Raw genomic sequence first — 16861 nt, 5'->3', positions numbered from 1 at the left:
TCTCTGAGTAAAGAAGTTCCCCCTCATGTTACCCCTAAACTTTTGCCCCCTAACTCTCAACTCATGTTCTCTTGTTTGAATCTCCCCTACTCTCAATGGAAAAAGCCTATCCACGTCAACTCTATACACCTGTAACATATTTAACATATAATACCTATAACTGGTTAAAACAAATGTTGACTATATTAGAATAATTAATACAGATGACCAAAAAAAACTTTATCAACTAACGGAGACTGTGGAGAGTGGGGGCCACGGAGATGAATGAAGTCACATGTGGTCCACGAGCAGAAAAGGTTCAGAACCACTGGTCTAAATCAGCAGTTGATTCTAGGTACTTGTACTGAATGTAACTGCAAACTTGCCTTACCCTGACTTTTAAACTGGCATTAAAATTTCAGAATTTATGTTCATTATTTCAAATTTCATTTTCTCACTAAGTGTTGTTTTCTGTGAACATCATAATTCTGTTATGAAACAGCCAACCATCACAAAGGGTTATTTCCTATTCACTGTACTATTATAGAATTCCTCCTGTCAGAATATTTCCTGGTGGGCTGTCAGTGATTTATGAACAAAAATTTCTGTGCTTTGCTTTCTTTTCCCAGCTAATAATCCTTTCCCCCCAAAAAAAACTTTGCTTAAGGTTTGAACAAAGGTCAAAAAAGATGTTGAACATAAATCATAGCTACATTTTCAAGCTAAAATCCATACATTATCTTGGATACTAACCAGAGATCCAAACTGGAATGACCTATTCAGACCACTTTCCCTTATTTTTATATAGAAGTTTTGACATTACCGACTGCTGTGGTATTTCCCTTTCCTACACTCACTGTCCTTGTGCCTGATCTGCCAAATAATGCTGAAATGGAAGCAAAAAAAAAACTGCAGAAACTGGAGATGCAGAATGAACAAAAGTAGACAATGGTGCAAGTCAGGTAGCATGAAGCAGAGAAATGGCCAGTGCTTCGAGTCAATGACCCTTCCTTGGAACTGAAAGTGAGAAAGCAAACATATTTTAAGTTGTAAGCATGGGGCAGGGTGAAGCAGAATTCCTGCAAAAAGTGGAGACCAAAGTTGTCAAGCAAACATTACTGAAGAGCAGGGATTTGCAATCTTTTTTTATGCCGTGGACCAATACCATTAAGCACGCGGTCCTTGGACCCCAAGTTGGGAACTCTTGCCCGAGAAAAGAACGCAAGGACCAAATTAAAACTGAAAACTACGACAATATATTTGGTGGCGGAGGGGGGAGCGGGTGCCCAATGGTGAGCCCTAAGGAAGATGAGGTGCTGTTTCTCAAGTTTGCTTTAGGCATCGTTGCGACAGTTTAGGCAGGTAGTATGACCGAAAATTAAATTGACAGTTGACTGGAACATCAATCATCCTTGCAGACTAAGCAGTGGTGTTCTTCAAAACAGTCACCCAACTTGCATTTTGTTTCTCCACTGTAAAAAAAAAACAAACACACACACACACACACACACACATTGTGAGCACTAAATGCAATACACTAAATTGGAAGAAATAAAAGAGAACTGTTGCTTCACCTGGAAGGACTTTTGATCTCCGGATGGCGAGAAGAGAAAAAGGACATCTCTTGCCATGGCATGGAAAAGCGCTGAGGAGTGGTTGGTAGGGATATAGGAGTGAACTAGCGAGTTGCAGAGGAAACTGTCCCTTTGGAATGCTGAACATGGAATGGAAGGGAAGGTGTGCCAGGCTGTGGCGTGTTTAAGATGGCAGAAGTTATGGAAGATTGGTTATCTGTGGAAGCTTCTGGGGTAGAAGTACATAAAAGATGCTGGTAATTGGAAATGAGGCAGGAAAAGATGGAAATGCTCAGCAGGCCAGGTGGCAACCATGGATAGAAAAGTAGAGTCAATGTGTCAGGTTGAAGTTGAAGAATGATTGCTTTCCAAAAAGCCTCTGTTCAATCTGAATGGGTAACCTTGAGCCACCAGGTGCTAGTTCTCTGCCCTGTTTCCATTCTGACCTTTCCCTCTACCTTTGGCTTCCTGTGTTACCATTGAAGCTTGATGTAAGCTCAAGGAACAGCACCTTATTTTACCTTGCATTTTCAATTTTTTGTTTTGCCTTTCTCTGTCTCCAGTAGTATTAAAAGTAGGATTACTTTTGACAACTTTGGTCTTCACTTTTCTCAGACATCCCTTTTGTTCCTTCCACTCTTTCCCCCTCTGCAACTTAAAGCACAATTGTTTTCTCAATTTTTGAGTTCCAATGAAGTGTCATTAATCTGAAAATTTATTTTATTTCTCTCCGTTGATGCTGACTGACCACCTGTGTGTCTCCAGCGTTTTCTGTTGATACTGAAACAGGATGGTTTGAAGCTTAGTGTCTGCTTCCACTAGAAAGACATTGAACCTTACTATACTTAGCAATTTAGAGGCGAACAGACAAAGGTTACTACTTTGTTAATTTGGGTTGGATTTGAATTCAAGTATTGGAAATCAAAGACTAACATCCAACTCTCTCCATCTTCTGTTCCATGACAGCTCTTCAGAAAGATATTAGAAACTTTTTTTCCCAGAATATTATTCATTTTAGTAATTGATTTATCTGCTTCAACAGAAAAAGCATAACATTTTGTCCTTGAGAAAGCAGAACAATTTTTCTGTTGTTCTTGGATTGTCATTTTTTGGAAGCCTTAACTAGAACAGATAGTGGTTACCAATGAAGAGCCCAAATCAGCATCCTATTTTCCTCAACTAAATCCTTTTGATTCAGATGTGTTGCAAATATCTGCGGTGTGTGAATTTAATAATTTTTTTAATAATCATTTTGTGGTTTTGCCAAATGTGAAAGCATTTACGCAATTCTAAAACACCAAATCAACATCACCAGCAAAAAAAAATACATAGTACAAATTGTGGTTGTGCCAATAAGATAAAAATTCAAATAAATTTTTGTTAATTCAAAGGTTTCACAATGCAGTTGGTGATGCTACTTTTGAATAATTGTAACTTAATGTTTTGTTTTTTTATTTATTCAAGGTTATGCTACAGAGGTTTTAAAAGAATGGAATGTAACAGGGAAAAAGAAGGTAAGAAACATATAAAAACAGCAAACCACTTAGCTTTTAAGCTCCTCTGCCATTCTATTTGAATCATTATGGTTGATCTGTACTTCAGACCCATGTTACATCTTGCCAATCAAATCTCAATTCAATTCCCTGCCTCCCAATTAATTTTCAATTATCTTTAAACTTTCTAATTGGAAAGTTGTAAGCAGTGGTTAAAGCAACCAACTGTTGTAGTGGAATAAGATTGCAAAATGGTTGCAATACAGGAAGTAATTAAACCCTTGGAGTCCATACCAATTCTTACTAAGTGTTTCAGCACCATGCTCTCTTCCTATATACCTGCAAGTACTATTCCTTCTTTTGAAAGCCACGGTTGAATCTTTTTCCACTATTAGCTCTGGTGCTACCTTAGGACATTTCAGACCCAAACTACTCGTGTGAAAGTGTTACCTCATCTCAATTATTTTACCAGTGACCCCCATTCTGTTTCCACTGCTCTATTTTTATTGAGATACAGCATGGAATAGGCCCTTCGAGCCATGCTGCCCAGCAATCCCCCGATTTAATTCAACCCTAATCACAGGTTCACTTACAATGACCAATCAACCTACCAACCAGTATGTCTTTGGACTGTAGGAGGAAACCCATGTAGTCACGGGGAAAACCTACAAACTCCTTATAGGTAGCAGCGGGAATTGAACCCAGGTCACCTGTACTGTGAAGCATTGTGCTAACCACTGCACTACCACGTCGCTCCTCTCCTGGCTCTTTTATCAGTGGGATCAGTTTGACTCTTCAGTCTATGCCCTTAATAATTTTATATACTTCAGACAGATCCCCTCACAGCCCCCTCTCTTCTGAGAGGTATAGTACCAGTTTCTTAAGACTCTTCCTGTAATTGAAATCCCTCTTTCCTGGAATCATCTTTGTAAATTTTTTCTACACCCCCTCCAAAGATGTTGCACGTTTCCTAAAGTGAATTGCCTAGAACTGAATACAGTACTCCAATTGTGAAGAATCAATATTTTATGAAGGTGGCTCATGTTTGCAAATGTAATTTTGTTAATGAAAAAGTAATTTTTCATGCTTTGTCTTTTGTGTATATTCCAGTGATGCTAGTAACAAAAAAGGATTGAGGACAGTAATAATTGTAACTACTGCAAATCCCATGTGGAAAGCAAGTCCTGTCCTCACACTTAATACATGTGACATTGATACCACATAAAATGGCATGGATTCCGATTAGATTCAGTGTGGAAAATTTACCAATTACAATGGCATGCAAAAGTTTGGGCACCCCTGGTCAAAATTTCTGTTACTGTGAATAGTTAAATGAGTAGAAGATGAACTGATCTCCAAAAGTTAAAGATGAAACATTCTTTTCAACATTTTAAGCAAGGTTAGTGTATTATTTTTGTTTTGTACAATTTTAGAGTGGGAGGGAAAAAAAGGGAAAGGAGCACCATTCAAAAGTTTGGGCACCCCAAGAGATTTGAGCTCTCAGATAACTTTTACCAAGGTCTCAGACTTTAATTAGCTTGTTAGGGCTATGGCTTGTTCACAGTCATTGTTGGGAAAGGCCAAGTGATGCAAATTTCAAAGATTTATAAATACCCTGACTCTTCAAACCTTGTCCCAACAATCAGCAGCCATGGGCTCCTCTAAGCAGCTGCCTAGCACTCTGAAAATTAAAATAAATGATGCCCACAAAGCAGGAGAAGGCTATAAGAAGATAACAAAGCATTTTCAGGTAGGCGTTTCCTCAGTTCGTAATGTAATTAAGAAATGGCAGTTAACAGGAATGGTGGAGGTCAAGTTGAGGTCTGGAAGACCAAGAAAACTTTCCGAGAGAACTGCTCGTAGGATTGCTAGAAAGGCAAATCAAAACCCCCGTTTGACTGTAAAAGACCTTCAGGAAGATTTAGCAGACTCTGGACTGGTGGTGCACTGTTCTACTGTGCAGCGACACCTGCACAAATATGATCTTCATGGAAGAGTCATTAGAAGAAAACCTTTCCTGCATCCTCACCACAAAATTCAGCATCAGAAGTTTGCAAAGGAACATCTAAACAAGCCTAATGCATTTTGGAAACAAGTCCTGTGGACTGATGAAGTTAAAATAGGACTTTTTGGCCGCAATGAGCAAAGGTATGTTTGGAGAAACAAAGGTGCAGAATTTCATGAAAAGAACACCTCTCCAACTGTTAAGCACGGGAGTGGATCGATCATGCTTTGGGCTTGTGTAGCAACCAGTGGCACGAGGAACATTTCACTGGTAGAGGGAAAAATGAATTCAATTAAATTGCAGCAAATTCTGGAAGCAAATGTCACACCATCTGTTTAAAAAAAAAAGCAAGCTGAAGATGAAAAGAGGATGGCTTCTTCAACAAGATAATGAACCTAAACACACCTCAAAATCCACAATGGACTACCTCAAGAGGCGCAAGCTGAAGGCTTTGCCGCAGCCCTCACAGTCTGTGGATAGACCTCAAAAGAGCAGTGCATGCAAGACGGCCCAAGAATCTCACAGAGCTAGAAGCCTTTCGCAACGAAGAATGGGTGAAAATCCCCCAAACAAGAATTGAAAGACTCTTAGCTGGCTACAGAAAGCATTTACAAGCTGTGATACTTGCCAAAGTGGGTGTTACTAAGTACTGACCATGCAGGGTGTCCAAACTTTTGCTTCAGGCCCTTTTCCTTTTTTGTTATTTTGAAACTGTAAAAGATGGAAATAAAGTAATCTTGCTTAAAATATTAAAGAAATGTGTCATCTTTAACTTTATGCCTTTTGGAAATAGGTCATCTTTTACTCGCTTAGCTATTCACAGTAACAGAAATTTTGACCAGGGTGCCCAAACGTTTGCGTGCCACTGTATGTGTGATCTGTGCCTTTGATAGCACTGTTTGGCAGAACTTGCTCATAAGAGCATACGAAACAGGAGTATGAGTAGATCAACTAGCCTCTGGTCCTGCTCTACTATTCAATATGATAATGGCTGTTTCAATCCCTTGTTGCACCTACATGTCAATCCTTTATGTTAATGCACAGGACTCCCAGACGCCTTTGTATCCAATTTTATAGGCTCACTCTATTTTAATAATAATTAGCTTTACCATCTTTCCTTGTGGCACTCCACTGGTTATTGACTTTTAATCTAAAACAACGTTTATTGCATTCTCAAGGAACAGGAATAAAACTTATCAAGCATTATTTCCTTTTTATAAGACCATGTTACTGGATTGCCTTTAGATTTTCTAAATGCCTTGTTATTTCCTCAATGAATTCTAGCATTTTCCCAATGACAGACATTAGGCTAGCTAGCCAATAAATTCCAGCTTTCAGTCTCATTTTTTGTCCGAAGGCAGCATTAAATCTGTTTTCCAATCCTCTGGGACCCCTCTGGAATAGAGAGGAATTTTGGTAGATTGCACCCAATACATCCACTAACTTTGTAACCACTTTCTTTAAGCCACTAGGATGCCATCAGCTACCAGAGATTGTCAGCTTTTAGCTCCCATTAGTTTACCTAGTACTGTCCAAGTGACTGATTATTTTTAAATTCTTATCTCCCTGTAGCCCCTTGATTATCTATCATTCTTTGGATGGTTTGGCTACCATGAAGACTGGTTCAAAATAATTATTTAGAATCTGTCATTTCTCTACTTATTTTAATTCCTCACTCACATCTAAGGGGCCAATGCCTACTTTAGTTACACTTGTATATCTGCAGTTTATTCTCCTGCTTCTCTTGTTTTATAATTTTTTGGTCATTGAAGCTTTCTGGGGTTTCTTTTCAGATTTTGAGCATCTGTTATTTTTATGCTTTTCAATTTCTGACCAGTTTTGATATAAAGTCACTGACTTGTAACAATAACTTGGCTTTTCTTTCTCTACAGACACTGCCTGGCCTTCTGGGCTTTTCCAGCATTCTCCTTTATTTCAGATTTCCACAAACTGCTATCTCAGTTGCAATATGGTTTGTTTTTGTCTTGTTCTTTCTTCAGTTCTAAGTTCTCTCCTATTTGTTCCTGGCAGTTTAGCTACCATGAACAAACCTTCGCAACTCCCTCTTTGCTGCCATTAATTTGCTTAACGTTATGAAAGATCCCACTCACCCTGCTCATGGTCTGTTTGTCCCACTCCCATTAGGGAGGAGGCTACATCGCATCCACGCCAGGACCACCAGACTTAAAAACAATACCTTTTCCCCAAACAGTAAGGCTTATCAACACCTCCAACTATCCCACCATTCCACACCCCAGCCACCACTATTTATCATTTCCTGTCTGTCACCTTATGTGCAGATATTCGTGCCCAACATCATTTTATGGACATGTAATTAATCTATGTATAAATCTGTTTATATTTATTATGTTTTTGTTATTGTGTTCTTTATCTTACTGTTTTTATTGTGCTGCATCCGAGCCAGAGTAACAATTATTTTGCTCTCCTTTACACTTGTGCACTAGAAATGACATGAAACAATTTCGAATCTTGAATCTAATTAATTTTCTCCGTTTCCATCTCTGCATCAAGATATACCCTTTGTTCTCCATCTCTTCCCCCTTCTATGCAGCTTGTACTTGTCTTAATTTGGAAATACTTGTTTGTTTGACATTGCTAGATTTAAACTTTGGAAGTCACTACTTAGTAATATGTGGGAATACCTTGGCCTTCAACAGTTCAAAAACTCTCCTGCCAACATCTCAAGTACAATTAAGGATGGGCAGTAAATGACACTCTTGCAGTGTCACCCACATCTTTTGAATGAAACAAGAGTTCTAGTAATGCTGTATAGAATGTGGCATTGAGTGAATCCTATTAATTATTAAGTAATTTAGTAATGACAATTCCCTTTTATTATTGGAATTGCCTTGATCTTGACCAGACTCCTGTGCAGAGTTTGTGTCTTGTAATTCATTTGCACTCAACTCTTCGCTTTTTTGAAAGAAAATTGAGTTTAATATCTACAAATATTACCCAAGTTGTATGAGCTTTTATTCAGTATCTCAATATGTATTTAATTTACTGGCCACCTTTTTCTTTTCCTGCTTAAATTATTTTTTATATACCAAATTAAATTGGTGCTGTGGAGTTAAGCAAAGTAGGAACTTGATTAAGTTTACTGTGTTTAATTTTTCCAGATAGCGTAAGAGAAGGCTCCTACCTTAGTGGACTTATGGGTTAGATTCAAGCACAAAGTTTCAAGATGTAAAGGCAGCTTTAATTCATCACACCATTTGCCTTAACCAACAGCCTCCCCACCTATCAACCACAAGAAGATTTGTTGAATTATGCCCTTCATTAAATCTTGCTCTGTTATTTTTGCCTGGACTGTTTCCAATAACCTTTGATCCTTTCATTTTGTATAACTTTTGCACATACATGAGCAAGCAAGCCTCTTGTTCCAGTGCTTCTCTCCAGCTAGCATCTATGTATTTGTCCTGTGACAGATGCTGGAATTGAATATTTGCCCTTTAAGAGACCTGCAAATAAAATATCTTGTCCCACTTGGTCACTTCACTTGTATGTGTTTAATTCTAACCAATATGCAATTAGTTCATGAAAATTTCTCTATCCATATGGATTTGGCTATTTTGGTTCCTTCTCAATAAATGAGTCCACCTGTGCCTACACCTGGCAAAATCTAGACAGGCATGGACTGATAAATAGCAAGTAACATGAGTATAACATAAATAAATACAAGACAGTGACCATACCCCACCAAAAGTGTTTAACTTTACAAGGCTAATAATCAATGGCATCACTGCCAAGTCTGTGTAGCATCAATGTCAGGATACTGCCATTAACTGGAGTCTCAACTCGACCAGCAAAATACGTACTTGGTCAAGGGCTGGGTATCCTGTGGTAAGTAACTTAAAATCCCAAAGCTCTTCCAGCAATAGCAAGAAACAAATCAGAAACCTAATGGAGTACTTTCCACTTCCCTGGATGAGTGCAAAGAAATAAAATCAGTCTTTTTGTAAAAAAGCTTGAAAACCATCCAGAACAAAGCACCCCATTTACCACTCTAAATATTCACTCCCTGCACAACTACTGCATTGTGGCCATGATATGTATCATTTCCAAAGCCTAGGCTATCTTGACAGCAACCCACAAACCCATAACCTTTACCACTAAAAAGAGCATGTGCATTGAAGTTCATTGAAGTTCCAGCACCTGCAGGTTCCTCTCCAATCTGCATACTACTCTGACTCAGAAATCTATTGCTGCATGAAGAACTTTGGAAGTTCCTTCACGGGAAAAGCAGCAATTTAAAGTATTTCACCCTTGGAATTAATAAAGACCTTTCACCTCTGCAGCCAAGATTCACATCCAGCAAATTTGATCTTTTCAATATATCATCAAAGAGATCTAGTTGAAGTGGGTCTATGATCTGACAATGTTGAAATGAGACAGAGGCTATAAATATGATCTTGCTTTAAACTGGGTAGTCAGTTAACAACTATGTGATGGTGCACACAATGGAAATGTTGAAGGAATGACATTTAATGAGTGAGTCTGGGGGCCAGGCAAGGAGATAATCTGGTCTTGCACCTGATCCCTATACAGCAAAGGCACTTTTTATATTGACACTAGATGCAGAGAAAAGAAAACATATTTCACATGTAGCAAAGGCTTTCGTGAAAACTTGCCGTAGCTAGTTGTGATGTCAAAAAAAGAATTCTTTTAAGGATTTGAAGTCTTAAAAGTTGTAAGTATTTTAAGTATCTGCTTTTTTTTTAACAATACTTAGAACAAAAAGAAGAAGAAGGTTAAACCAAAGCCAAAAGTCGAAGCAGAACCAGAACCACTGCAGCCAGAAAAAAATGCAGCTAGTGGTGGTGAATTATCTGCAGCTTCTTCAGAGAAGGAGGAAATAAACGGTTATCACATCAATGGATCTGTGAATGAAGATGGGTCAGTGGATTCTCTCAGTGAGCACCTGGAGACTTTCTCAGTGGATGCCCAAGAGCTGGACGATTCTGAATCATTGACTCCTGAAATTAATGGTATAATAGGTCGGTGCATCTGAATGTCACTCTAATTGATTAATTATATTTCCTTCTGTGCCCATTTTTAAGTTCGTTCTTCAATATTTTGTTATTCTTGATCTCTCACAAATAAATTTAAGAATCCAGATTTGTTTTTTGGTAGTGGGTTGACTCTAATATGAAAGTATGTTCTACTCCGCACAAACTGAACTAAATATAACACTGAAACTTGTTAATGATGGTGCACTCTGGCTTCACTATTCCAGCACCTGCATGCAATAAACAATAGCGCTAATAAAATAGCTTTTTTTTTCTTATAAGTGTAACGTTCAGTTACATTGGCTCGTATATGTCTAGGGGAAATCCCACCCAGCACCCGCCTCAACGCACCCCACAGGGTCGGTTGCCGCCCGAATCAAGCCCAAACATCAATCATCAGCCAGCACACCCAGTAAATGTTAACAAGTACACTTTATAGATATTACTAATTCTATGACATTAATATAAATTCGATACAGAAAGGGAAGTAATGAAAAAAAGGCGCCAACACTTATCAAAGTCCAAGTTCTTCGTGTGCAACCGTTGGAGCTCAATCGAATCTGGATGACCACCCGGATCCCGTCGACTCACAGCTCGGGACCACCCGAAGTGATCGACCAGAGCCTTTCCACACGTCCGCCGTCCTCTCCGTCTCTCCTCCCACTCCCCGCCAAAAACCCCATCCACAGTCATATGATACAGCATTATATCCGAAAACAAAACGATACATGACCACCCATTGGCTAATAGCACCCTGCTATCTATAATAACCCAAGCAACTGTCTAGTTAGAGACTTTCTCAGCATTCCCCAGTATAACATAACAAAGAAGCTATTTTAAATTTAACAAAAAAGAAAGATCCCGTACATAAGTGTGCTGTATGTGCCGAGTGTTGGTTTTGTTATGAAACCTCAAGTAAATCTCATTTTAATTTTAACATTTTAATGTATATTCTTTAGTTTATTTCTCACCAATCCACTGCAAAACAAAATTTAATAATAGCTTTATGATGTTGTTTTTGGTCTCCCAGGTTCTCATCAATAATAACTAATGAATGTTGATGATATTTAAATTCCTAAGTATTCTTATCACAAGATAGTGCAGAAATTGAAAGTTAATACATCTTAAAGCGTCTTTGTACATGTGCGATTATATGTCAGGTTGCAAATACCAGACATAAAAACGCTTCGTGTACAAACGAGTGTTTGGGTGACTGATATAGAATGCGCTTATTAGCTGCCATAAGGCTGTTGGCATCTTCTGCCAGATGGAATCGGGGCTTTCTCTCGCCACCCACCCCCTATACCCCACTTCCAAGTACAACAAATGGGGCTGAGTCAAGCTGAGCAGAACTGGGAGCACTGAGCAGACTCACTGGCACACTCTGAGCTGGGGAGTCTGGCTGGCTGGCTGCTCACCAAAGCTCTCACCACAGCTTTTCCCTCTGATTCCTCTCCAGCACTGTTTTTGTTCAAATTCAAATTACAAACTGTTCGGGTTACAAATGGAGCTCTATTGTAATCTGGAGACTGCCTGAACAAATTTTTAAAACATCAACAGTGAATTAACCTTTTGCAAATCATTTGTGAAGGTTTGATTTTGCGAATTTTATTACTATGCAACTTACTGTCATCTAACATATAGGCCAATTATTTTTGCTACTGTATCAATAAGGTAGTATGTCTGAATGTGTAGTCTTAACTGTTGTATTTGCTTAAACTTCAGGTGCCCTCAAGTTTTTCCCTTTGAAGGGGAGAAAACTGCTTGCTTGTGTATTGCTCCTGTACATTTCATTTAGACTAAAATCCATCTTAGTTTTTTTTAAAAAAGAAGCAGCTCTTTCAGGTAAATTTTTGAAGGACGTGGTTTTCTTGCTTAAAAAGTCACAATATTTGCTATAGCCTGTATTGAAAAGACTAAATCTTTGAGTTTTTAAATGATTTGTATCTATAACCTAATGATGAGAAAAATTCAAAACTCTATGATTTTGATTTTTATTTTTGAAATTCAAAATATTTGACTCAGAAAATGTATGTTTTGGTCTACGACATTCACCTTGACAATTCTTTTAACTAATATTTTTCAGAATCTGCAGTAGAGAATGAGAAGTGTAAAGCAGAATCAAAGTTCCAACCTAATCAACAGTCCCATAGTTCTCGTTCTTCTAGAATACAGCGACAGAGCAATGCAGCCAAGTCCAGAACGTATGTTTCTTCAGGATCACTGTCCTCTGCCTCCCTCCCCGTGGTCATGCCAGGTGACAGTGGATTTGTTCCACCTAAAAATAAAAAAATAGGTAAGGGGTATTTACAAAAGTGGCTTAAAGTACTTAAATTTAGTTCTGTTACTACTTAAGGGCCAATTTGGAAACAAAAATGTTCGTTGTATCAAGGTATCCAGTCATTGGGTGTGTTGAATCAAGATGTGTATGAGAAAACTTGTGTAGCCTTTAAGTGTAGTGTTTGCTTTTTATAAAATAACATGAAATATACATCAGAGAAGTGGTGCATTCAGCACCACCAGTCCTTGCCTTATATTTACACTTTAGTTGAGCCCTTGTCCATCCATCCTCTGTGTAATGCTTCTCTCTCATAGCTTTTGCTTAAATGTCTGTCTCTCAACTACACCATAAGTCAGTTCTGCATTCTTACCACTTTATTTTTTCCTTGCTGTCGATCTTACTCATAGTCTCCTAGTTTTGTTCTTTCTCACAAATGCTTTGAAAAACTGGGCAAGGTGTTTGCATGTGTGGGAAAGAACAAAACCAGGAGTTCCCATGGATCCCATGCCTTCTGACTTTCTGGATGAGCCTACCTCGGGGAACCTTGTCGAATGCCTTACTAAAAATAGGATAAGCTAAGATTATTTTCCTTGGATGGTGAGGTGGAATAAAGAAAGCTGGGTGGAGATTTTATGAAAATGTATAAAATTAATCGGGAATGGGTGGGAGCAGAATGGAGGGACTAGTTTCCCTTTAGAGGAGCACATAGATTTAAAGTAATTGGAAGAATGGTTAGAGGGGAGATGAGGAAAATAGTTTATCACCTAGTCAGATTGGAGGTCCTGGAATTTGTATTGTAGAAGCAGAAATTCTCCCCTCACACCTATAGTCCTTGGATGTGATTTTGAACTGTGACCTTCAGCCCTGTGGCCCTTAGCTCTTCAGTTAACACAGACACGACAGGCTGAGTGGCCTGTGTAAATTTTCGATGATTTTTTTTATTGCTGTCTTGTATTTGTAAAATGCCTTTAACATAATAAGCATCCATGATTTTCAGAAGAATGTTATCAAGTTGGGCTAATAAAGAAAATGTTGGTCAAAAAGTGTCAAGATTTCAGGAACATCCTACACAAGAGAACAAAAGTGAAGAGGTTCAGGGAGGGAGATTGATTTCTTGAAGAGATCTACAGCTGGATGCAGCTACAGAAAGAAGTGAAGTTGTTGAAGGCGTTGAAAATAAAAATGAGAATCGAGGCTCTGCTTAACCATGGGTGGAAAGCGGAGGGATGATCAGTGGGTGGGATTTGGTGCAGTTTGGGGCATAATGTGTTTTGGATGACCAGGTTTAAGGGAAAGTGTGGAAACCCAGCCTTTTCATCTTTCTTTGGTGGGTTTAACTTCAGTTTTGATGTAGGTCTTTTCCGCACCTTTTTGTTTCCCCTCTTGATCTTGCACTCCTAAAGCAGTCCAGTTTTGTTAAGATCTATCTTTGAATAAAAATGGCAGCATTCTGAGAGCAACTTTTTCTTGGGTGAATTCAACATTTAACTGAAGGATTGTGGGAAGCCAAGGGTTATGTTGTCTGTTGGATTCATGCAAGACCGAAAGATGCAATTGCAGCATCTGTTGCGTTTGCGCCACGTGTGCTCTGGCAGTATCTCCTTTTAACCATGAGATATGTGATTACCTTGACATATCATCTGAATATTTGATATAATCCTGTCCTGGCTTTTTCACTGTTTCCTTGCACCTCTACTTCAGTGCTAAGACTGAAAACAGGAATACATCATATACCATCACAGGTAAAGTTGTTAATTCATGACGATGTTTTGCAGCTTTGTGCTCCATTTTTATATTGCCATATATTTTAACTCCTGGAATATTTTTGGTGTAGATATCATAACTATCCTAGTTTTGCCACTCTTGTTGGCACTAAGCACTTCCAGGTTAATTAGTTATATTTCAGCTGCAGGTTAAATGTCCCTGTTTTTAAACAAGCTATATTACCTCTAACCTCATTAATCGCACATTTGAACTTTTGTAAAGTATCCTTTGCAAGGTAGTTTTGCTACCTTGGGGATTTTTAGATTGTGGAGCATTTTTGTTTCAAACCCATATTCACTGTTAATTAGTTTGACAGTACATGTCCATTGTGTGCAGTATTCTAACAAATTGCTTGTGATCATCCTGAGATTTATTTGGATTCTTGTTTTATTGTGTATGAAAACTACCCAAGCAAGAGAAAACCTGCAGATGCTGGAAATCCAAGCAACACACAAAATGCTGGAGGAACTCAGCAAGTCAGGCAGCATCTATGGGGGAACAAGGTACAGTCGACATTTCGGGCCAAACCCCTTTGGCAAGACTGCTGAAGGTTTTTGACCCAAAATGTCAACTGTACTTTTTTCCATAAATGCTGTTTGGCCTGTTGAGTTCCTCCCAACATTTTGTGGGTACTACCCATGCTGTACATCTCAAAAACACATGGTAAATCATCGCTTATTGTCAATTTGTATGTCAATTAAATTTCAGACATGCAGTACTTCCAGGCTTCTGCACATGACTTGAAATTGATTAGATATTTTCAAGCTGCCATTTAAACAATAGTCTGTTAATATTAGAAGCACAATTAGTTGTTAGAGAGTCTACAAATAAATTTACCTAAATATAATGCACTGAGAATTGACTTCTCTAATTTGAGTTGATTGCTGGTTAATTTTTCCAATGTTAATTAAATACCCAAAAGCCTTAACTGGCAAGGCAACATGCATAAAGTTTGTTTCTTCTGTGATAACTTGCTAAAATCTTTCCCAGTTTGCACAAAATAGTTTAACCAAAGGATTGAAGGTCTGTGCTAAGATTTTATATCACAGTGGTGTGTGTGTGTGTGTGTGTGTGTGTGTGTATATATATATATATATATATATATATATATATATATATATATATATATATATATATAACCAATTGTAGTCATGTTTGCACATTGATCACTTTAAATAGTCATAAAACAAACTGCCTCCCCGACTTCAGCTCATTCCAATGTTTAGCATCAAATAGAGGTAGTAACCAAGCTCCCCTTAATGTACTAGATTGTACAAATTCCCCCTGTTTACAAATAGACTCTTCATGGAAAATTTGGATGGTTGATTCTCAAAAGAAAAAGTAATGCATCAATTTTGAGTAATTGTGAGAATGCCACCAGAAGTAAATTTTCCATCTGGTCTATTCCAAGCACACAACTTTGCCCTAAACATCAACGTAAGTGTGTCCTTCCTGTCAATAGTTTATATCCAGGTTTCAAATACTGTCAAACAATTCCATCCAAAACTAGCATTGTGTCTTGATCCTAAAGAGAAAAAAACTGTGCATGCTATACAGATTTTGTGAGGTGTGAAATTGCCAAGTTTATTATTTGATATTACTGGACCATTAAGCTGCTGGCTAAGTTTATGCAACCGGAGCTATCGGGTTTGTATTACACAGTACTATAAATTTTGTAAAATATAGGGTGTAGGTCCCTATTCATGTCATACATTTCCTGATCTGTCAGTTGCTTTTCATCTTGGCCTGCATATTATCTTCTGAATTATGACTAACAAAAGAACTGTACAGACTGTTTTATTTTTTTTTTAAAAAGTAATCGTTGCCCTGTACTTCTGAATTTACTATTTCTGCTGGATTGATCTGAGGTGCAACACCATTGCTGGGTTGTTTGAACTTATTAAAGGTCAACTCGTATATATATAAAAAAAATCATTCAAGTTGAAATCTCCATCTTATTTATTGAAAGAAAATGGGCATATTTTCTGGTCACTGAAAAAGAAATACATGGTGATCAGTTTCATAAGCAAATAAGTAAAGAAGTTGGGAATTGATGGTACTCCCTTTGTGTAATTCATGCCACAGCAATTTTTTTTCTCCATTATGTTCCAGAAGAGAAAATTAACTTACATTGGTCATATTTTGCCTGACATGGTGCCGGCTACTTTATTCTAATTGAATTATCTGAGAAACAATTTTAACAGCGCAGGTTTTATCTTGAGCAGAGGCACTGAATGGGAATTAACAGCAGCTGGAAAATGTTTGATTTACACTGCCCTTCTACGTCGCAGCAGCAACAGTAAATTGAGCAAAATTATTTGTTTTTGATTGATAGCTACTTTATTCATTCAGAAACAAAACTGAAATCACATTCTTTTGGGTAATTCAATTAGTCGCAATGTGTAAAACTGAGGCCAATTATTTTGCTGAATATTTCATTAGTGAATTTATTGAAATTCACTTTTCAAAAACTGACTTCTACAATTTTTTTTGTGCCCATGACTTATTCACAAGTTGTTGACCAGCTGTTAACCATGGTTGACAAATGCTGAATAGAAAAACCTATTTGTCAAATTTGTTTGTGCCCGGATCCTGGTGTTCCTGTGTGTTCAGACATACAACAATCTGTTATTTGGGAGCTTAAATTGATGCATTTTGTTTGTTTTTGGAGTAAAGGTTTAAAGCTGCATGCTTAAGTAATGTTCTGATAAATTCTTTAGCAAATAACTAAAGAA

General features: G+C 37.9%; 1 protein-coding gene across 2 annotated transcripts in view; it reads left to right on the top strand.

Moving 5' to 3' along the window:
• Nucleotides 1–16861, top strand: part of LOC140191608 (spermatogenesis-associated serine-rich protein 2-like) — a 126316-nt gene that overhangs the window by 66502 nt on the left and 42953 nt on the right. For both annotated transcript variants that reach the window (XM_072249159.1, XM_072249158.1), the window contains exons 5-7: nucleotides 3018–3067; nucleotides 9805–10069; nucleotides 12168–12377. In XM_072249159.1, coding sequence (XP_072105260.1) covers nucleotides 3018–3067; nucleotides 9805–10069; nucleotides 12168–12377 — 525 coding nt within the window. The remainder of the gene's footprint in view (nucleotides 1–3017; nucleotides 3068–9804; nucleotides 10070–12167; nucleotides 12378–16861) is intronic.

Source organism: Mobula birostris, chromosome X (genome assembly GCF_030028105.1).
Source record: "Mobula birostris isolate sMobBir1 chromosome X, sMobBir1.hap1, whole genome shotgun sequence".
Lineage (NCBI taxonomy): Eukaryota > Metazoa > Chordata > Chondrichthyes > Myliobatiformes > Myliobatidae > Mobula > Mobula birostris.
The sequence above is the reverse complement of the archived record's forward strand: the minus strand, read 5'-3'. Positions and strand labels throughout refer to the sequence as shown.